Here is a 22876-nt window from a genome sequence, read left to right as displayed (position 1 = left end):
CTGCTCAATTTAACATAGCTAGAGTTAGTAAAGCCACTGAAGTATATCAAAGTAGTTATATTTTGCATTGTGAGGGGCCCAATGGACAACCTGGGATTATTCAACCAATTGTAACTTCTGTAGCTCTAAATTTATGGGGAAGAGATTTATTACAACAATGGAGAGCACAAGTTCTAATTCCAGAACAATTATATAGCCCTCAAAGTCAACATACAATGCATGATATGGGGTATGTCCCTGGTATTGGACTAGAACAAAATTTGCAAGCTTTGAAAGAACCACTTCAAGCGGAGAAACAAAGTTCCCCCCAAAGATTAGGAAATAATTTTTGATGGCGGCCATTATTAAGCCTCCAGAACCCATACCTTTAAAATGGCCAATTTGGATAGAACAGTGGCCACTAAGTAAAGAAAAACTGGAGGCTTTAGAGAAATTAGTTACTGAACAATTAGAAAATGGGCACATAGCTCCAACATTTTCCACTTGGAATTCTCCAGTTTTTGTAATTAAGAAAAAATCAGGTAAATGGAGAATGTTAACTGACTTAAGAGCCATCAATTCAGTTATACAACCAATGGGGACATTACAGTCAGGATTGTCTTCTCCTGCTATAATTCCAAAAAATTGGCCTTTAATAGTCATAGATTTAAAAGACTGTTTCTTTACTATCCCTTTAGCTGAGTGAGACTGTGAATGGTTTGCATTTACGATTCCTGCAGTAAACAACCTGCAGCCTGCTAAGCGTTATCAATGGAAAGTGTTGCCACAGGGCATGTTAAACAGTCCCACATTTTGCCAGATGTATGTGGGGCAAGCAATTGAACCTACTCGTAAAAAATTTTCACAGTGTTACATTATTCACTATATGGATGATATACTTTGTGCTGCCCCCATTCAAGAAATATTACTCCAATGTTATGATCACTTGCAAAATTCAATTTCTCACGCTGATTTAATTATAGCTCCTGACAAAATTCAGACTACTACTCCTTACTTCTACTTGGGGACCTTGGTAAATGACACTACCATTGTGCCACACAAAGTAACCATATGTAGGGATCAACTGAAAACATCAAATGACTTTCAAAAATTACTAGGGGATATTAATTGGATACAACCTGCTCTAGGTATTCCTACCTATGCCATGAGTAATCTGTTTTCTATCCTTAAAGGAAATCCTAGTCTCACTAGCCCTCAGAAATTAACAAAGGAAGCTGAGGTCGAGTTAGAGCTGATTGAAAAGCAAGTCCACAAAGCTCAGATAAATAGAATAGATGCAAAGAAGACTGTAGATTTACTAATTTTTTCAACTCAGCATTCACCTACTGGTGCTATTGTCTAAGAACAGGACTTAGTAGAGAGGCTTTTTCTTCCACATACTAATTCATGGACTCGAACTCCTTATTTAGATCAAATCGCTACTATGATAGGGATTGAGAGAACTTGGATTGTTAAATTACATGGATATGATCCTGGAAAAATTATTGTCCCTTTCAAGAAGGCACAAATACAGCAAGCTTTTATAAATAGTCTTACTTGGCAAACCCATTTAGCTGACTTTATGGGTATTCTCAATAATCATTTTCCTAAAATGAAGCTGTTTCAGTTTTTGAAATTAATTAATTGGATTCTCCCTAAAATAACTAAATTTAAACCAATTGAAGGTGCTGAGAATGTTTTTACAGATGGGTCTAATAATGGTAAAGCTTCTTATTTTGGCTCAAAAAGTAAAGTTTTCCAGACGTCCTATACTTCAGCTCAAAAAGCAGAACTTGTAATTGAGGTATTGACTGCTTTTGATATGCCTATTAATGTGATTTCTGATTCTTCATACGTGGTTCATTCCACACAGTTAATTGAAAACGCTCAGTTATTATTTCATACAGATAAACAACTGATGACTTTATTTACCCAATTGCAAACAGCAGTAGAATGCGTCCTTTTTACATCATTAGAGCTCAATTCAGTTATACAACCAAAAACCAAAAGTCTTTTCCAGGACCTTTGACTGAAGAGAATCAAATGGCTGATCGCCTAGTTGCTACTGCAATATCTAATGCTAGACACTTTCACAATTTAACCCATGTTAATGCCTCTGGTCTCAATTGCAGATACAACATTACCTGGAAAGAAGCTAAAGCTATTATCCAGCGATGCCCAACTTGCCAAATGGTACATTCCTCATCTTTCACAGGAGGAGTTAATCCTCGAGGACTGGAACCTAACTCTATTTGGCAAATGGAGTCACATATGTTCCCTCGTTTGGGAGACTAGCTTATGTACATGTATGTGTGGATACCTTTTCTCACTTTGTCTGGGCTACATGCCAAACAGGAGAGGCTTCTGCCTGTGTTAAATGTCACCTTTTGCAGTGTTTTGCGGTGATGGGCATTCCAGCTTCTATTAAAACAGATAATGCCCCAGGCTATACTAGCCAAGCTCTAGCTGCCTTTTTCTCTATGTGGAATATTAAACACATTACTGGTATCCCATACAATTCTCAAGGACAAGCCATAGTGGAAAGAATGAATCTCTCCCTAAAACAGCAGTTGCAAAAGCAGAAGGGAGACAGAGAATGTGGAACCCCACAGATGCAACTGAACCTAGCATTATTAACTTTAAATTTTTTGAGCCTGTCCAAAGGTCAGATGTTATCAGCAGCTGAATAGCATCTACAGAAACCAGCTGCAAAGACAGAAACAGAGAAACTGATTTGGTGGAGAAATCCAATAATAAAAAGTTGGGAAATAGGTAAAATAATAACTTGGTGTAGAGGTTATGCTTTTATTTCTCCAGGCCAAAATCAACAGCCAATTTGGATACCATCAAGGCACCTGAAACCTTATCATGAGCCAGATGCGAAGGAAGAGACTCCAGGAGGATCCTGAGGACTCCCCAGTTGCAGCCATGTCGAGACTGATGCTGAGGAGGACCCCAACTGTCACGTGCAACACCCATAGAACACAGCCACCCACCTGGGGACAGATCAAGAAGCTGTCACAGATGGCTGAAGAAAACCTGAGGAAAGTGGGATAACCAGTCACAATGAATAATTTAATGGTAGCTATGATAATGGTTATCACCACTGCCGTGAGTATTCCTTCAATAAGCACTGGTAATAATGCCTGGATGCAATCACTCTATGACACAGTTACACATGCTTTCTGATCTTGGTATTTACCATAATAAATCTGCTCCTATAATTGAGGCATACTGCCCTCAAAAACCTATTTGTAAACAGGATTGGACCCAGTCAGAAAAAATGAACGTACTTGTTTGAAAGATTACTTTGCAGAACAGGCAGAGGTGCTGCACAATGATTCCATGATTCCTATGGAATCATTATTAATTGGTCCCTTAAGGGGATGTTTAGCTTGAATTGCACCTCTCAGTCTGTGTGCCATGGTCATACTATGCTCAGCTGATCTGAACAAAATGGTCAGATGGTAGATATATTAAGAAGTATGGCAAAAGTTCCTATTATCTGGAACCATGGCAGTATAGTGGCACTTCAACCTCAAATGATATGGCCTGCTCTAGGAGCTTAATGTAAGGATTTGTGGAAACTATTAAATGCTCTTAATAAGATCAAAATTTGGGAAAGAATAAAAAAGCATCTAGAAGGACACTCTACAAACTTGTTTTTGGATGTAGCAAAATTAAAAGAACAAATATTTAAAGCATCCCAGGCACACCTGACCTTAATACCAGGAACTGTAGTGCTTAAAGGAACTGCAGACAAATTAGCAGCTAGTAACCCATTAAAATGAATAAAAACACTTGGAAACTCTGTGATTTCAATGATGACTGTGCTTTTAATCTATGTTGTTTGTCTTTGTATAGTCTGCAGATGCGGATCCCAACTCCTATGAGAAGTAGCTCACCATGACAAAGCTGCCCTTGCTTTTATCTCTTTGCAAATCAGAGAAGGGGGACATGTTGGGAGCAAGTCCCCAAATCTGGTCATAAACTGGCCCCAAGACTGGCCATAAACAAAATCTCTGCAGCACTGTAATATGCTCATAATGGCCCTAACGCCTGCACCGGAAGGTTGTGGGTTTATGGGAATGAGGGCAAGGAATACCTGGCCCACCCAGGGCAGAAAACTGCTTAAAGGCATTCTTAAGCCACAAACAATAGCATGAGTGATGTCTGCCTTAAGGGCGTGTTCCTGCTGCAGTTAACTAGCCCAATCTATTCCTCTAATTTGGCCCATCCCTTCGTTTCCCATAAGGGAATCTTTTAGTTAATTGAATATCTATAGAAACAATGCTAATGACTGGTTTGCTGTTAATAATTATGTGGGTAAATCTCTCTTTGGGGCTGTCAGCTCTGAAGGCTGTGAGACTCCTGATTTCCCACTTCACATCTCTATATTTCTGTGTCTGTGTCTTTAATTCCTCTAGTGCCACTGGGTTAGGGTCTCCCCAGCCGAGCTGGTCTTGGCAGCAGCTGCAATTGGAATCATAATCTGGTTAAGCTTCTGATAATCCACTGTCATTCTCTAAGATCCATCTGTCTTCTGCACAGACCAGATAGGCAAGTTGATAGGGCATATGGTGGGAAACACCACCCCTGCATCTTTCAAGTTCTTAATGGTGGCTCCAAGCTCTGCAGGAATACTGCATTCCTCCAGGGATGCAATATTACTTTTGGATGCAATATTACTGCATTCCTCCAGGGATGCAATATTACTTCTATTTCCCTAAGTAGAAGCAATTCCAGTGGCTTCCACTTGACCTTTCCACTATAACGGCCTTCACTTCACAGGTTAGGAAACATATATGAGGATTCTGCCAGCTGCTGAGTGTATCTATTCCAATTATACATTCTGGAACTGGGGAAGTAACCACAGGATGGGGTCAGAGGCCCCATTGGGCCTGCTGTAGGACATACTTGAGTTAAAACTCTTAGTCTATTTGGGCTGCTGTAACAAGATACCTTAGACTTGGTGGCTTATAAACAACAGAAATTTATTCTTACACTTCTGGAGGCTGGGAAGTACAAGATCAGGGTGCCAGCACGGCCAGGTTTTGGCAAAGGCCCTCTTCCAGGTTGCAAAATGCCAACTTCTCGCTGTGTCCTCATGTGGCAGAGGGGGAAACCATGCTCCCCTCAGGCCTCTTTTATAAAGGCACTAATCCCATTCATGAGGGTTCTACCATTATGAACTAATCATACCCCAAAGCCTCCACCTCCTAATACTATCACTTTGGGGGTTATGATTTCAACATATGACACAAACATTCAGACTATAGCAAACTTCAGTGATCACTCGATCTCCATTAGCCCCTATTCTGACTAGTGGGCCACAATGATATTTTTGGTGTCCTGGGATTAGTGTCAGTTCAGAGTCCTATAATCCCCCAAAGTCTCATTATTTCCTCTTCCCTAATGTACAGCTACCTGAGTAAAATGTCACACATCCTTTGGGGAAGGCTGGGAGAAAGATTAACAGTACAAAAAATTTTGGTTGATATGGGGTTCTTTCCAAAAGGGCACTCAATTTTATCTTAATTCAAGGGGTTCTGGGACTGTAAACTGGCTCAAATCCTGGAATTGAATGAGTGGTTGTGACTCTCCATTTTATGATTCAAGTTAGACTTTTGTTCACTTGACCTAGAAACCTTTCTGCCGATACAAATCAAGTAAGAATTTAGTAGGCCTCCTGTCTATTCCACTTTTGGAAAGATCATGATCAACCAGCAAATGCTGAGGTCTGCAAGAGTCAGACTATTTCAGTTCCTGCTTTGACTTTGCTGTCCCTTGTGGTAATCACATTCACCTCACCTTTGATGATTGAGTGCTGCCACTTAGTCCCTGCCACCCTGAGATCCAATTACTCCTATTACATTGAAGTTTCCCAATTCAGTGACCGTAGTTACCACTGTAAGGCCTGGCCCACAGCAAAGAAAGATCACAGAGCTCTAAGAATGCCAGGGCTCCCCTCAGACATTTCTCACGGTTGTGATGAAAAGGGTATGTACCCTGCCAAGGTGGGTGAGTAGGTCTTAAATGACGAATCTGCTCTAACAATCCAATTTCCCTAAGCCTTTGAATCCCTTCCTCTACATGAAACCAAGGCAGGTCAGGGATTCATAACTCATTTTGGAATTAGGATTTCAACATATAAACATATGTTGAATGCATGAGCCACCTTTCTGTCCATGCATCAGTCAACTAACCAAATAGACTGTTAGAATCCCTTCTAACTCTAAGCTGCATTGTTAAAGGCAGAATCTCTGCTTTGTGGGTCCATATCAATAAATTCAGCCTGATCCAGCTTTATGTTCTTTATGTCAATATCTCATGCCCTTAATATTCATTTCCACATATGTTCCCCAGATTTCTGTCTGTATAAATTAGAAAACTCAAGTAATTCTTTTGTAATATACCCGTGCATGGGGCATACTTTGTAACTCGCCTGCTGGGTGAGTTACAGGGGGCCTGCTGGGACTTGAGTCTAGTTATAGGTCTAGAAGCAAAGAAGGGTGGGTATGGGTGGATCCTGAAGAGAATCAGCGTTGTTTTGCAAAGGCAACTGGCCCAGGGGATGCCATCACAGTTTCCTCTGGGAATGCAGGGTTAATCCCTCAGATGGCACTGAGGAGGATACTTCTACTGGCAAATAAGACTCCTAAGAATTTAGGGGCAAAATGTCCTCAGCATTTACACACACAAAATGTGTGTTGTAATTCAGTCACTTGTGGGATGAGACAAAACCACACAGGGAAACACATGGGAAGAGACAGTGGCAGCATAGAGGTAGAGGTAGATGTGCTGCCCCACCCCCCCATGTATGCACATGCATGCACACATACACCCCTATGCTAGGGTGGCAGGTTGATTTCAGAAAACAAAAAGATGGCAGTGGAATGACTGTTAGGATGGTGTGAGCTCAAGTAACATGTCACTTCTTCTTCTTTTTTCTTTTTTTCAAGACGGAGTTTTGCTCTTGTTGTCCAGGCTAGAGTGCAAAGGTGCTATCTTGGCTCATCGCAACCTCCGCCTCCCAGGTTCAAGCGATTCTCCTGCCTCAACCTCCCAAGTAGCTGGGATTACAGGCATGCGCCACCATGCCTGGCTAATTTTGTATTTTTAGTAGAGTCAGGGTTTCTCCATGTTGGTCAGGCTGGTCTTGAACTCCTGATCTCAGGTGATCCGCCCAACTCGGCCTCCCAAAATGCTGTGATTACAGGTGTGAGCCACTGTGCCCGGTGTCATGTCACTTCTTAGGTTCGTCTATTCAATCAGCTGTGGAGTAAGTGGGATCTTTTCCAATGCCACTTTTCATTCTCTGGCACAAACTGGGTGTCCAGCAATTCAATTCAAATCTGATTTTAACTATCTGGCGTTAGAAAAGACACCACAGGTTAAGAGCACAGTCCCATAAGACTGCCCCTCAATTCAGACACCAATTACAAATCCCCAGCCTTCCATACTTCTGGTTGGCTATAAATTGAGAGTTTCCCTGACTTCCTCCTGAGGTTTGATAATTTGCTAGAATGACTCACAGAACTCAGGGAAGTGCTTTACTTATTGTTACCAGTTTACTGTAAGAGATACAACTCAGGAAAAGCCAAGCGGAAGAGGTGCATAGGGCAAAGTATGGGAGGTGGTGGTCTGCAAAGTTTCCATGCCCTCTCCAGGTGTACCATCCTCCCAGCACTTGATGTGTCCACCAATCCAGAAGCTCTGACACAATCATTTAGGGATTTTTTTTTTTTTTTTTTTTTTTTTGGAGACAGTCTCATTTTGTCACACAGGCTGTAGGGCAGTGATGTGATCTTGGATCACTGCAGCCTCAGCCTCCTGGGCTCAAGGGATCCTCCCTCCTCAGCCCTCCAAGTAGTTGGAACCACAGGCATGTGCCACCATGCCTGGCTAATTTTTTGATTTTTTTGTAAAGATTGGGTTTCATCATGTTGCCCAGGCTGGTCTCGAATTCCTGAGCTCAAGCAATCTGCCTTCCTTGGCTTTCCAAATTGCTGTGATTTATAGGCGTGAGCCACCATGCCCGGCTTCATTTGGGGATTTTTATGGAGGCTCTGCTCTGTAAGCACGATTGATTAAATCATTGGTTGGTCGTTAACTCAATCTGCAGCATTTTCCCCCTTCCTAGAGGTTGAGGGATAAGGCTGAGAGTTTCAACCTTCTAACCAAGGCTTGGTCTTTCTGGTGAACAGGCTGTGTTCTGAAGCTATCTAGGGGTCTGCTAAGAGTCTCTTCATTAGAACAAAAGACACTCCTATCACACTACTATTCATGAAATTCCAAGAGGCTTAGGAGCTCTATGCCAGGATCTTGGGGCAAAGACCAAATCTCTTTCTAATGGCACAATCATACTAAGATGTGCAATCTAAGAATTTTAAAGAGCTCTCATCCAGGCCAGTGGTGCTCAAAGGGTAATCCCAGGACTAGTACCGTCAGGTTTCCTGGGGACTTGTTAGAAATGCAGATTCTTGGGTACCAATCCAGACTACTAAACCAGAATCCTGGAGGTAGGGCCCAGAAATTTGTGTTTTTATAAAAATTACTTCTATTCCCAGGTGATGCTGCTAAAGTTTGGGAACCACAGATGTAGATGAAACTGGTGGCCTCCTTGGTACCCCAGGAATGTCCACCCTCACCTGTAGCACCAGGAGCTGAGGAGGCTGTAGTGCCAGCCACTGCTCTCCAAGGTAGGTCCTTTGTCTGTCTTTCCTTTGCCAGAAGTTGCACTGACAGTTCACCCATAGGGAGGTGCAATCTACAGGGACTTGGAGCTTGAGCAATTATTATTATTATTTTTTGAGATGGAGTTTCACTCTTGTTGCCCAGGCTGGAGTGCAGTGGCGTCATCTCAGCTCACCGCAACCTCTGCTTCCTGGGTCCAAGTGATTGTCTTGCCTCAGCCTTCTGAGTAGCTAGAATTACAGGCATGCGCCACCACAGTCGGGTAATTTTGTATTTTTAGTAGAGACAGGGTTTCTCCATGTTGGTCAGGCTGGTCTCGAACTCCTGACCTTAGGTGATCCTCCCACCTCAGCCTCCCAAAGTGCTGGGATTACAGGTGTGGGCCACCGTGTCTGACCAGCTTGAGCAGGTCTTTACTGAAGGGAGAGAATGGTCTAGGTTTTGACTACACAGTTTGGTCCTTTACAATGGCATCTGCAAAATGAGGCTAAAGCCTTTAGAGTGCTGTTGCGAGGCCTCAAAGGTGTTTGCAAAATGTCTAACATCATACTAGACACAGAACAGTCACTTGCTATATGGTGGTGGTAGTTGTACCTGACACTGCCTATCACAACCATAGCAGATGTTCAGTAGATGTGAGTGATTGTTAATTGGTTCACTGGAGAAGGAAGCAGGCTTTTCTAGCTTGTTTCTCTGATTTTGCCAGCCAAGATGTCTTAGTCTGTTTTGTGCTGCCGTAACAGAAAACCAAGGACTGGGCAATTTAAAATGAACAGAAATTGCTTTGGCTTATGGTTTTGGAGGCTGGGAAGTCTAAGATCGAGGGGCTGTATCTGGTGAAAGCCTTCATGCGGCATCATAACATGGTGGAAGGCATCACATGGGTGATGAGATGCCTCTTTGTGCTGTGGTTTCAATGTGTTCTCCAAAGTTCATGCATTGGAAACTCGATCCTCAATGCAACAGCACTGAGAAAGAAGACCTTCAAGAGGTGATTAGTTCATGAGGGCTTTGTCCTCATTAATGAACACAAGGAGGCATAATATAAGAGATCATAATTAGGAAGGAGAAAAACAGGCAGGGAAGGTGGGAGGGTGGGAAGAAAGAAGACAGAAAGGATGTCAATGTTCATGAGAACAATGGAGACAATGACCATTTTCTTGGAAGAACAAGGAGGTATGAGATATTGAACACTATATGGTCATTATTTCTTCTTCCTTCTTCTTTCTTCTTTCTTCTTTCTTCTTTCTTCTTCCTTCTTCCTTCTTCCTTCTTCCTTCTTCCTTCTTCCTCTTCTTTTCTTTGAGATGGAATCTCACACTGTCACCTGGGCTGTAGTGCAGTGGCACTATCTCAGTTCACTGCAACCTCCGCCTCCCAGGTTCAAGCGATTCTCCTGCCTCAGCCTCCCAAGTAGCTGGGATTACAGGTGCCCACCAATGCACCCAGTTGATTTTTGTTATTTTTAGTAGAGATGGGGTTTCACCATGTTGGCCAGGCTGGTTTCGAACTCCTAATCTCAGGTAATCCACCCACCTCAGCCTCCCAAAGTGCTGGGATTACAGGTGTGAGACAACGCAGCCGGCCGATCATTTCTTCTTAATTCCAGTTATAGGATTTCAGAGCTGGAAAAGGGAACTTGGAGATCACAGAGCCACTTCCTTACTGCCCAGGGGAAGCAGTGAAGGCCCTGAGAGAGCAAGTGTCAGAGACAAGAGCAAAATTAGTTTCTGAGAATAGGCGCTGCCTGCTACATCTCACCATAACTGGAGCTCATTTATCTCCATGGAAACCTTTGAGGACTGTGAAAGTACCAAAGATGTGGGCAGCACTCTGAGTGTGATTTATTTCCTTTCTATCTCTTTTCTTTTTCTTCTCATTCTTAATCATAAGCTTCTCCTCCCTCCTTTTCCTCTCCTCCATTCCTTCTCTTCTTCCTTTTCATGATTCTCACCCATAAGGACCCGGCCTAAGCTGGGAAGTTGAGGTTATTGGATCTTCAAAGTGGCTCTGACGCTCCCAGTCCAACATACCCTACATCATTGTGTTCTTTACAAAGCATTGGTTTCCGCTGACCAAAACTCACAATTGGCTCTGACTGGGCACCAGGGTTCTGACTACTATCAGTAGGAAACATCTCATTTGGTTCCTTGAAAACACTTGTGACCCCTGAATAGCCAGAAACCACCGTGGAAACATAATTCAAAAGCTGCCTCCCTCCTGTGGATCTTTAACTTTTTTTTTTTAGATGGAGTCTCATTCTGTTGCCCAGGCTGGAGTGCAATGGCACGGTCTTGGCTCACTGCAACCTCCACCTTCCAGGTTCAAGCAATTTTCCTGCCGCAGCCTCCCCAGTAGCTGGGATTACAGGCGCGTGACACCATACCCGGCTAATTTTTGTATTTTCAGTAGAGACGAGGTTTCGCTATGTCGGCCAGGCTGGTCTTGAACGCCTGACCTTGTGATCTGCTCACCTCGGCCTCCCAAAGTGCTGGGATTACAGGCGTGGGCCACTATGCCCGGACTTTTAACCCTTTTTTTAATCTCTTGCAAAAGGTGGTTGTGAAAATGGTTGCTCTGTGGCCGGGCATGATCACTCGAGCCCAGGAGTTTGAGACCAGCCTGGGCAACATGGTGAAACTCCATCTCTAAAAACGAAAAAAAAAAAAAAAAAAAAAAAAAGAAAAAAAGAAAATCCTTGCTCTGTTTTGCAGGCAGCGTGCAAAGTGCCAAACTTCACAGCGGGAAGAACCTCCTCTCTCCAAATCTCATGACACAGGTGAACTAACGTCGCTTCTCAACTACAGCCCACAATTGCTAGAGAGAGCATTAAAAATACCCTCCGCCCCCTGGGATGGGGGACTACTCCTAGAATTTGGATCCAGGGTGTTTGCGGCTTGGCTTTTTACATATCGAAGAGGAAAGAGATGGCTGAGAACATCCTCATGGGTGGTCCCGCCACGCCACCGGCTGAGTATTCAGGGACTCCCGCTGTAGAAAGGATTGGGGGACAACCTGACCGAATTCGCATTTGCTCAGGTGTTTCCCATGGCGCTCTGCTGAACTGGGGTTAGTCTTTTGCTGCCAGTCAGAAAGTGTCTGGGCCCAACTAGGGAAACCACAGGATAATGGGCTGATGGGGAGGAGGACCGGCATGGAAGATGTGCCACAGCCTCTCCAGAACGTAGCACTGGCGCGCCTGACTGGTGACAGACGGAGCAGTGGCAAGGGCGCAGCTGCACCAAGGAAAAAGCCCACACAGGGGGTGAGCGCGCCCATGCGTGCCCAGTCATGTTGGAGCGCAGCCCAGGCGCTGGGCTTCCAGTGCAGGTGTGGCCAGCGGAGGCCAAGAACTGCGTGGAACAACCTCAAGGGGGGAAAACACACGCCAGCCGCCCCCCGGGTCAGAAGGTGGGGCAAGCAGCGGCGCCTCACCCAGCCTCCCGCTCCGGGTCCTGCCGGATGGCGGCATCTCTTCGGGTCAGCCCCCTTCTCTCCGCTGCTCCTCCGCAGACACCGCGCCGGGAAGAAGGAGGGGCGGAGACCAAGCCGGCGCGCGTCTGGTGATCCCGACCCCGGTGCGGCTGGAGCGCCTCAGTCGCTGTCTCCCTGCCCCACGGTTCCGAGTAGGGACCGTGAGTCGCCCCCACTCCAGGGGCTGCAGCGCGGGCTCCCAGCAGGGAAAGGGGCGCAGCGTTCCCGACCCCCAAACAAGCGGCGCTTGGGCGCGTGCGCGCCTCCCAGAGAGCCCCGGGCGCCGCCTGCGGGCGGGAAGAGGTGGGCTCCGGGGAGTGGGGAGTGGGGCGTGGGGCGGGGGGCGCAGAGGAGCCGCAGCCACCTGCCGCCTCCCCTGCACCCGGCGAAGCATCCCTCACCTCACAGTCCCTGGAGGCGGCGCCGGAAACCCGGCGGCCGGGACCGCGATTCTGGAAGCCCTTGCCCTCGCCCAGCCGGAGGAGCCGGGACGCGGTTCTGGCGACACTGGCAACTTGCTTCCTTTTGCAGAGCGGCCGCTCCCCTCTCGGTCCAGCTGCGACGCTGGGAAAGCGCCAGACTTGGTCTGTCACAGGAGCCCCCGCGAGGCGTGGCGAGGGAGAGCTGGCAGCGGCTGCGAGGGACTCTCGATCCTTGACTGGAGAGCCAGGAAGAGGGCGAGGGCAGAGCATCCTCGGGAGGAGATGCCTTTAAAAAATCATCCACAGCAGCGGTAGAAACAGTTTTGTTTGGCTTTCTTTATACGGAGTGGTTTTTCAGTGAAATGCTGTCTTGCTTAAAAGAAGAGATGCCCCCCCAGGAGCTCACCCGGCGACTGGCCACAGTGATCACTCATGTCGGTAAACAAAGCTTTAATTTTTCCTGCGTTTTATTAATGGCGGGTGGGGATGGTCTCTGGGCTTAGTCTGACTCCCGGCCTCACCCGGGGCAGCGCGCTCCCTGGGGGCTTGCCCGGCGTCTGGGCCTCGCTGCTCTGGGTCCTGCCTGCGGTGCCCAGCCGGGGGCATCCCTGGGGCGCGCCGCTGGGGGGCTCGGGGGGCCGACGCTGGTGCCTTCACCAGGTGGTTGCCATGTCCGTTGAGCTCCAAACCGAGGGCTGCTGAGCTGTTACCATCCGTTAGCTGCTTCTGACGGGAGTGGGGTGGGTGGGAAGTTATGTTCTGGTTCTGGGGATAGTGAGGAAGGAGAGGGCATAAGAGGAACGAATGCCAGTATTTTTCAGCAGAAATGACTGCCACGCCACTGAAGGCTTGTTTATAAGAAAGTGCAGGGAGAGGCAGGTTAGATGGGAGCGCCCCTGCGCAGCCCGGCCCCTAAGCCTGTTACTGTGCTGCCTGGAGGCGTCAGCACACCCCTGATGATCCCCACGAGAAACCTCTGCAAGCCAAGGAGACTGAGCAATATTAATCCTCTTCCCTGAGTTGAAAAGAGGAGCAAAACATTCATTGCTTACTCCTGAAATAAGGTTCGTGATGGAACGTCAGGCCCCACAGACTAAGGGAAAGAGGACATTGAGACAGTTCCCAGTTTTATCTCAGCACTTTCTTCCCCTAGGTCTTCCCTGGACCTCCCTCAATAAAGACACACATTCAGGTTCAGAACCTTTGGATGTGGGCTACTGGAATTATCGGGATCATTTTCTGTTGCTGACTGCACTTGGAGGTCCTCCCATGAATGCAAATCAGCTTTTATTGATAAAGCCAGGAACTATTTGCCTTCGTTTTCTACACATTTGTGAAAGCTGCTTTCTTGGTACTTGCATGTTAAATATTGCCTCAATTAGTCCAATGTGTTTGCTGTAATAATCATGCACATCTCAAATGATACACTTGTGAGGACAGACTTTGTAAAGATGATTTATATGGGAAGGCCCAGTTTTCATAATTCAGGTTTAGAAAAGAGTTTCTGGTGCCAAATGTGGGCACTGAACTTTTAAGACAAGAGATCAGTAGGATCCTACCAGGTAAGGTTGAATGTGAAATATTGCTGAAGGCAGTGTGAAATAAGAGGAAAAAGAACTTGTAATGAAACAGAATTTGGAATCTGAAATATGATGAAAGCTGAAATGATTGTGCTAAAACCCAGCGCAGGCATGAAGTTGTGGTATAGAGAAAGAGCAGTGGGCTGGGGGTATGACTGTCTGGATTTGAATCCTTCCCTGGACAAGTCATTTAACCTCAGGTTGAAAAACAGGAATTTTTTTTTTTTTTTTTTTTTTTTTTTTTTTTTCAGATGGAGTCTGGCTCTGTCGCCCAGGCTGGAGTGCAGTGGCCGGATCTCAGCTCACTGCAAGCTCCGCCTCCCGGGTTTACGACATTCTTCCGCCTCAGCCTCCCGAGTAGCTGGGACTACAGGCGCCCGCCACCTCGCCCGGCTAGTTTTTTTGTATTTTTTAGTAAAGACGGGGTTTCACCGTGTTCGCCAGGATGGTCTCGATCTCCTGACCTCGTGATCCGCCCGTCTCGGCCTCCCAAAGTACTGGGATTACAGGCTTGAGCCACCGCGCCCGGCCGAAATTTTAATAATACTTTCCCACTCAGCTCAAAGGCTATTTGTGAAGATAAGTAAGATAATGTGGGTAGAAATACTGTGTACACTGTGATTATACAGACATTCCAGTTATTGGACATATCCCTGGTCCCTCTGTCACGCCACTAGAGATCTTTGGTAGGTTACTGGGCCTGTCTCAGGGCGAAGCCTCCCATCTGTTAAACAAGAGGGATGACCTGGTTGATTTTAACTGCCCCTCCTATTTCTCTGGAGCAGGCTGTTCTTGAAATCTGGCAGGCAGTATTCTTTGACTAACAGCTGCCTGTGGCCCCCAGGCTATGGTATTTTCTTGCCTACCTTGCTCCCTCCCTCCTTCCATAGACAGCTCCATACAGGATACACATAGGAATTTGTTGTAGTTTCTGCTCTCAACTTCTAATGACCCTTGGCTTTTGTGTGCTTTGCAAGATTCTGTCTCCTCATACTTAATCTAATAAAACCTGTGAAATGGGTGGGGTACTCATTACTACCCCTATCTTACAAATGGAGGAATTGACTCAGAGAGGATCATCTTCTTTTTTTTTTTTTTTTTTTGAGATGGAGTTTCACTCTTGTTGCCCAGGCTGAAGTGCAATGGCATGATATCGGCTCACCCCAACCTCTGCCTCCTGGGTTCAAGTGATTCTCCTACCTCAGCCTCCTGAGTAGCTGGGATTACAGGCATGTGCTACCATGCCCAGCTAATTTTTTTGTATTTTTAGTAGAGATGGGGTTTCTCCATGTTGGTCAGGTTTGGTCTCGAACTCCTGACTGCGAGTGATCCGCCCACCTCAGCCTCCCAAAGTGAGAGAAGATCATCTTTTAAGGTTTCAGGGGGAGTGAGTGGCAGACTCAGGGCCGGAAGGTTGCTCTTTATATCCCCTGTTGGGGGACCTCAAGGTGGAGGGGGGCGTTTCTCTAACCCTGCAACAGCCTCTGCCTTCACAGAGGGTCGCCTTGGGTAGCCAGTGGCGCTTCTCAAGGATGGATTGGCTCTATCCTTGCCTGTTCTTTTCAGGTATTTCCTTATCAAGTAGCTTCTGAGGGGGTGATCATGAGTTGGGGAAGGTTTGAGAGGTGCTTAGAGCAAGGCTTTGGGTTAGAACATTCTCCTGGTCCTATCCTAGCCACTTTCCAGGGTAGCCACACTGTCTTCCATATTCACTCAGCCTGCTCTGACCCTGAGTCAGTTTCTCCTCCAGCAGGGGTTTCTGCTCTTTCTGCGTCCCTTAGACTTGATAACTGAGTTATCCCTCCTCACCCACTCCCATATTTCCAGAAGTGTCTTGGCTGCTGTTGATTCAGTTTCTGAAATACCTCACAGCTTTTTTCCCTCATGTCCATCCCCACTGCTACCTGCCTCAATCCTACTTCAGGACTTCATTTCCTTCTACCTAGCCATTGTGCAAACCTCCTGTCTCTCTGTGTCTGCCTCTGATCTATGCTAGGAGTCAAACAAACACGACACTCTATATTACAAAGCTTTTAATAATACCTGCACCTAGTCATTCTCTGCAGCCTAAGATACAAGCTCTTCACTGTTGGGCCTATAAAGTTCTAGCTTTGTCCCCTAATACTTGAGATTTCTATACCTGTGGTTGGTCAACTTGAACTCATCAGTTCTTTGGCTCTGTCCCATTATGTTTTCCAGCCCTTTTCTCACCTCTAAGTATTTGCACTTTTACCTCCAACCTGGAATAAGTCTTTAGTATATTTCTCCTCACAGAAATAGTACACATCTTTGAAACCCAGTGCAATGCCATCTCTTTCATGGTGTCGTTTCTGATCTTGCTAGTGGGACATGATAACTCCTGACTCTGAATTCCAAAGTAAGCTTTGTTCTGCTCACATGATGCCTATCATACTCTCCCCTGTATTATGGTTACTGGGTTATTCACATGCTTGTTTAACCCTCTCTGCTTCTAGACTCTTCATTACTTACGAAGAGTCTTATGTACCCCTAGATAGCCACTTAACACAGGGCCTCACTCTGAGGAGATGCAGAATAAATGTTTGCTGAATAGATGAATGAATGATTGTGTTTTGGAATGGAGCTGGAGTACCAGGCAGTTTTTACACTTTTAAGGACAGCTATAAAATATTTGAAGATAACTATTTTGTTTCCAAACCCCCATTTGAAAGGAAATGTGAAGCCCTTTGTGTGTTCCTCATGTGGTGTGCTTCACTCTAGGGTCCTCCTTCTTTGGATTTTGTCCATTTGTCAGGAACTCTTATAAAATGTGTAGTTCACATGTGAACACATGTCTAGATGTGTTTTTATCCATGCAGGACAAATGTAGGACCATCCTTTCCCCTTGATTCTGGACCATAGAGTCACATTGGTTTACGGAATTCCAGTGTCAGAAAAGTGTTGGTTGATTTTCCCCATCCTGTCCCTTTCAGCTGTTGAAATATCTGCAACTTTTGCTGTACTGCTGTTTATATGTGGAGGTGCTGTCAAAGTAACGTGGACTATCTATGAATGCATCTGAAATTGCTCTAGGATTTTGATAGACAGGGCACATATGGCTCACACGGGGGCTTCCAATCACTGGAAACCCATAGTCATCAAGATGGGCCATGTCACCGGGCACGGTGGCTCACACCTGTAATCCCAGCACTTTGGAAGGCTGAGGCAGGCAGATCACCTGAGGTCGGGAGTTCAGGCTGACCAACATGGAGAAACCCTGTCTCTACTAAAAATACAAAATTAGCCAGGCATGGTGATGCATGCCTGTCATCCCGGCTACTTGGGAGGCTGAAGCAGGAGAATCGCTTGAACCCAGGAGACGGAGGTTGCAGTGAGCCGAGATCGTGCCATTGCACTCCAGCCTAGGTGACAGAGCAAGATCCCGTCTCAAAATAAATAAATAAATAAATAAAATTTAAAAAATGGTCCGTGTCAGTAACCCCCCATAGAGGTTTTGCATTTCCATCCTGGCTCACTTTCCACCTTGCTACCTCATATTAGAAGTGATTATTTTACATTTTGATCTTATCATTGTTCTAAAATGACTTCATACGTTTGGCTACATCCAATTACCTGTGAAGCAGAAAAGAATATCTTTTGAAACATTCCTTATATAATTGGAGATCGGATTGGTGGCTCTTTTGGTGACAGAGGCTCTAGGAAACTGATCTGTAACCCAGGTTGCTACTTCTGGGACACAGTCAGCATTGATAACATGCAGCCAGAAGAATACTAAACTGAGGAATTCAGCCCATGGCTCATTATTAAACAATGTTGTTAGCAGCTGAAATGTCTAGGGTCCATGCCTCAGCTGTTAGTACTGAAAGAAGAGTCTAATTAGAGTAGGGTATCTGCTACTCAGGTGGGAATGTGCCCGGTGGGGATGGCTGGACATGTTTCCCCATCTGGCTACACTTGGGCTCTTTTTCGATTGGGCTCTGTAGACACTGTGCCTAGTGTTCACAGACTCTTCAAGGCCTACTAAAAATGTTTGAACCCTAAAAAAAATTGATCGACAAATTTAAAAGTGCAAAATAAAATTTAAGAAATGTTTAAATGTCTACAAAAGCTCTCTTGCCCTTAACATTTTGTTACATTTAAAAAGAAACAGTTGTGGAGTTGGAATTCCATTTCCAGAAATGCCAGTGCGAAGAGTTACAATTCCTCAGTGAAGCAACTGTACTTGGTGAAAATTATTTTAAAAGCCAACCTTCTAAAGCCTCTGGAAGTTGTTTGAAGGGCATGCAGCAAATGAAAAAAAAATACATTTATTCAAGAAAATCTACTAAATCTTGGTAAGAATAGTGAGTGTCTATGGTACCTGAGCATGACCTGCTCTCTTCTCATCCCTCCCAGCTCCTCTCTCCTCAGCTTTCAGTGAAGGGATATAGTCCCTTGCCAGGAGAGGCAGGTGTCCAGCATTTCTCTTCTCTAACTCCAAGTTACTGAGGCCAAGTTCCTGGAGAGCCTCCAGCTGACAGGTCAGGGTCTACTTCATTCCACCTAGCCCCCATTCATGGGACAGAAGCTTTATCCCAGGTGCAGAAGGCTAAGAATACGGAGACCTGGTTGCTTTTGCCCCAGCTCCCTCATAAAATGGAGGTTCAACATTGAGAGAGGCAAGCCAAGACCAGTCTACTACTCTGGCCGAGATTTTGCCTAGAAGTAGAGACAGTCTAGAAGAATAGAAGGTTTGAAGCTCTCCCCAAAATAATTGACTTTAGCAAAAACAGAGTATGGGAAAGCTCAAGTCTAAAGGCATTCTTGAATACAATGGAGATTTTGAGAGCAAGAAATTAAGAGGAGCCTGGTAGCTTTGTGAGAGCAACAAGCTAAACTATAGGCCAGCTTGTTTATCAGAGACTCTGAACCAGGGAAAGAGGCAGCTAAGAAGAACCTTACTAGAATTATAAGGAACCTAAAGATTGGCCTTAAAAAATATCTTTGCCTGAATTTAATTGAATAAGACTGGAGCAATTGTATGCCCCAGGGCATTGTTGAAAACCATAGAGCAAACAGTAGGTAGGTGGAGTTGAACAGCTGAGTATGATATCAACAAAGGCAGACAGCAGAGAGATCCGAAAGGGAGACAGGCAGTACAACTCTGTTAAACCCACACAGACGATGGGCACAACCAAAGCAACACTGTCTGAGGAGGGACATGAGTGTCTTTATACTTCAAGGGAAATATACTTCATTGAAACAGTCTAGCTATGTCACTAAACAAGCAAACAAACAAAAACAAGCCCCAGAGATGGGCAGAAGAGGAATTGGTATTCGTGGTTGCTATAGTATGTTACCTCAAATGTCCAGTTTTGAATCAAAACTTATGAGACCTTCAAACAAACAGGAAAGTGTGACTCTTATATAAACAAAAAGCAGGCATCAGAAACTGCCTGTGAGAAAGCCCAGATGTCAGATTTAGCAAAAACTTCAATACAGCCACAATAAATATGTTCAAAGAGGTCAGGTGTGGTGGCTTATACCTGCAATCCCAGACCCAGGCAGGAGGATCACTTGAGGCCAGGAGTTCAAGACCAACCAGAGCAACATAGTAAAACCTTGTCTCTATAAAAAACTAAAATAACTGAAATTAAAAATTTACTAGAGAATCTTAACAGTGGATTGGAACTGGAAGAACAAAGACTCAAGGAACTGAAGATAGACTGATAAAGATTATGCAATCTGAAGAAGAGAGAAAAATGAATAGTCTTAGAAAAATGTGAGACACTATTAAGTGCACCAATATACATGAAATGTAAAGAGAGGAGCTAGAGGAGGAGCAGAAAAAGTATCAGAAGAAATAATGATTTAAAAAATTCCCCAGATTGATGAAAAACCTTGTACATCAAAGAAGCTCAATGATGTTCAAGTAGGATGAAGGCAAAGAGATCCACACCCAAACACATTATTGTAAAAATGCTGAAATTGAAGGATGAGACAATTTTGAAAGAAGAGAAAAATGACTCATCACATACAAAGAAACTTTAATAAGGATAACAACCAACTCTCATCAGAAACGATAGATGCCAGAAAGCAGTGGTATGACATATTCAGAGTGCTAAAGAAAGAAAATTATCAACCAAGAATCTTGTATTCAGCAAAACTATCTGATATAGTTTGACTCTGTGTCCGTACCCAAATCTCACCTTGAATTGTAATCCCCACATGTTAAGGGAGGGACCTATTTGGGGGGTGATTGGATAATAGGAGTGGTTTTCCCCAGGCTATTCTTTTGACAGTGAGGGAGCTCTCACAGGGTCTGATGGTTTTAAAAGTGGGAGTTTCCCCTGCATGAGCACTCTCTCTCCTGCTGCCTTGTGAAGACGTGCCTTGCTTCCCCTTTGCCTTCTGTCATCATTATAAGTCTCCTGAGGCTTCCCCAGCCAGGTGGAACTGTGAGTCAGTTAAACTTCTTTCCTTTATAAATTACACCATCTTAGGTTGTATCTTTTTTCTTTTTTTGAGACGGAGTCTTGCTCTGTTGCCCAGGATCACTGCAACCTCCCCCTCCTGGGGTTCAAGTGATTCTTCTGCCTCAGCCTCCCAATTAGCTGGGATTACAGGTGCCCGCTACAACACCCAGCTAATTTTTGTATTTTAGTAGAGACAGAGTTTCACCATATTGGTCAGGCTGGTCTTGAACTCCTGACCTTGTGATCCACCCACCTTGGCCTCCCAAAGTGCTGGGATTACAGGCATGAGCCACTGCGCCTGGTGTGGTTGTATCTTCATAGCAGTGTGAAAACAGACTAATACAGAGAATTGGTACTAAGAGTGCAGGTGCTGCTGTAAAGATAACCTGAAAATGTGGAAGTGATATTGGAACTGGGTAACAGGCAGAGGTTGGAACAATTTGGAGGACTCCAAAGAAGAGAGGAAGATGTGGGAAAGTTTGAAACTTCCTAGAGACTTGTTGAATGGTTTTGACAAAATTGTTGATAATGATATGCACAATGAAGTCCAGGCTGAGGTGGTCTCAGATGGAGATGAGGAACTTTTTGGGAACTGGAGTAAAGGTCACTCATGCTATGCTTTAGCAAAGAAACTGGTGGCATTTTGCCCCTGCCCTAGAGATCTGTGGAACTTTGAACTTGAGAGAGATAATTTAGGGTATATGGCAGAAGAAATTTCTAAGCAGCAAAGCATTCTTTTTCTTTCTTTTTTTTTTTCTTTTTTCTGAGACAGAGTCTCATTCTGTTGCCCAGGCTGGTATGCAGTGGCATGATCTCAGCTCACCGCAACCTCTGCCCACCAGGTTCAAGTGATTCTCATGTCTCAGCCTCCTGAGTAGCTGGGACTACAGGTGCATGCCACCATGGCTAGCTAATTTTTGTAATTTTAGTAGAGATGAGGTTTCACCATGTTGGTCAGGCTGGTCCTAAACTTCTGACCTCAAATGATGCACTCACCTTGGCCTCCCAAAGTGCTGGGATTATAGGCATGAACCACCATGCCCGGCCACAGTAAAGCATTCAAGGCTTATTCTGAAAGTGTTCAGTTATATGCTTTCACAAAGAGATGGTTTGAAATTGGAATTTATGTTGAAAAGGGAAGCAGAGCATAAAGGTTTGGAAATTTTGCAGCCTACCTGACCATGTGGTGGCAAAGAAAAACCCATTTTCTGGGGAGGAATTCAAGCTGGCTGCAGAGATTTGCATAATAATGAGGAGCTGAATGTTAATACCCAAGACAATGGGGAAAATGTCTCCAGGGCATGTCAGAGACCTTCATGGCAGCCCCACCCATCACAGTCCCAGAGGCCTAGGAGGAAAAGATGGTCGTATGTGCCAGGCCCAGGGGTCCAGTGCTCTGTGTAGCCTTGCGACATGGTGTCCTGCATCCCAGTCACTCCAGCTGCAGCTGTGGCTAAAAGGGGCCAAGGTACAGCTCAGGCCATTGCTTCAGAGGGCGCAAACCCCAGGCTTTGGCAGCTTCCGTGTGGTGTTGAGCCTGTAGGTGCGCAGAACAAGAGGTGAAGTTTGGGAAACTTCCTGTATTTCAGAGGATATATGGAAATGCCTGGATGTCCAGGCAGTAGTCTGCTGCAGGGGCAGAGCCCTCATGGAGAACCTCTGCTAGGGCAGTGTGGAGGAAAAATAGAGTCCCCACTGGGGAACTACCTAGTGAAGCTGTGAGAAGAGGGCCATCATCCTCCAGACCCCAGAATGATAGATCCACTGACATCTTGCACTGTGTGCCCGGAAAAGCTGCCGGCACTCAACACAAGCCTGTGAAAGCAGCTGCGGTGGCTGTACCCTGCAGAGCCTCAGGGATAGAGATGCCCAAGGCCTTGGGAGCCCATCCCTCACATCAGTTTACCCTGGATGTGAGACATGAAGTCAAAGGAGATCATTTTGGAGCTTTAATATTTAATGACTGTCCTACTGGATTTCAGACTTGCGTGAGGCCTGTAGCCCGTTTGTTTTCGCCAATGTCTCTAATTTAGAATGGGAACATTTACCCAATGTGTGCACCATCCTTTATCTTGGAAGTAACTAATTTGTTTTTGATTTTACAGGCTTATAGGCAGAAGGGACTTGCTTTGTCTCAGATAAGACTTTGGACTTGCACTTTTGAGTTAATGCTAAAATGAGTTAAGACTTTGGGGGACTATTGGGAAGGCATGATTGGTTTTGAAATGTGAAAAGGACCTGAGATTTGGGAGGAGCCAGGGGTGGAATAATATGGTTTGGCTCTGTGTCC

General features: G+C 45.2%; 2 protein-coding genes and 1 long non-coding RNA gene across 4 annotated transcripts in view; 2 read left to right on the top strand and 1 right to left on the bottom strand.

Moving 5' to 3' along the window:
- Nucleotides 1-1353: 1353 nt before the first annotated feature.
- On the bottom strand, nucleotides 1354-12909 carry LOC126948418 (uncharacterized). Its single transcript, XM_050780198.1, has 2 exons — nucleotides 12112-12909; nucleotides 1354-10366 (listed from the first exon to the last, which is right to left on the bottom strand). The coding sequence occupies exons 1-2, from the start codon at nucleotides 12840-12842 to the stop codon at nucleotides 10339-10341; spliced, it is 759 nt and encodes a 252-aa protein (XP_050636155.1). The 5' UTR covers nucleotides 12843-12909; the 3' UTR covers nucleotides 1354-10338.
- The window catches only part of MCF2L2 (MCF.2 cell line derived transforming sequence-like 2), a 252899-nt gene continuing 242931 nt past the window's right edge, over nucleotides 12909-22876 (top strand). For both annotated transcript variants that reach the window (XM_050780177.1, XM_050780176.1), the window contains exon 1: nucleotides 12909-13010. In XM_050780177.1, coding sequence (XP_050636134.1) covers nucleotides 12935-13010 — 76 coding nt within the window. In that variant the 5' untranslated portion in view covers nucleotides 12909-12934. The remainder of the gene's footprint in view (nucleotides 13011-22876) is intronic.
- LOC126948425 (uncharacterized) overlaps nucleotides 13327-22876 on the top strand; it is a 35158-nt gene continuing 25608 nt past the window's right edge. Inside the window, exon 1 of the long non-coding RNA XR_007723448.1 lies at nucleotides 13327-13923. This is a non-coding gene — a long non-coding RNA (uncharacterized LOC126948425). The remainder of the gene's footprint in view (nucleotides 13924-22876) is intronic.

The sequence above is a fragment of the Macaca thibetana genome, chromosome 2 (genome assembly GCF_024542745.1).
Source record: "Macaca thibetana thibetana isolate TM-01 chromosome 2, ASM2454274v1, whole genome shotgun sequence".
Lineage (NCBI taxonomy): Eukaryota > Metazoa > Chordata > Mammalia > Primates > Cercopithecidae > Macaca > Macaca thibetana.
This window is presented reverse-complemented; position numbering and strand designations above follow the sequence as displayed.

Excerpts from the sequence above, each read along its gene's own strand:
- LOC126948418 (XM_050780198.1), bottom strand. The coding sequence starts at position 12,842 with ATGCTCTGCCCTCGCCCTCTTCCTGGCTCTCCAGTCAAGGATCGAGAG. Across the intron at positions 10,367-12,111 it reads GACCCGGAGCGGGAGGCTGG|GGCCTTCACTGCTTCCCCTG; the intron begins GTGAGGCGCCGC and ends TTGCTCTCTCAG.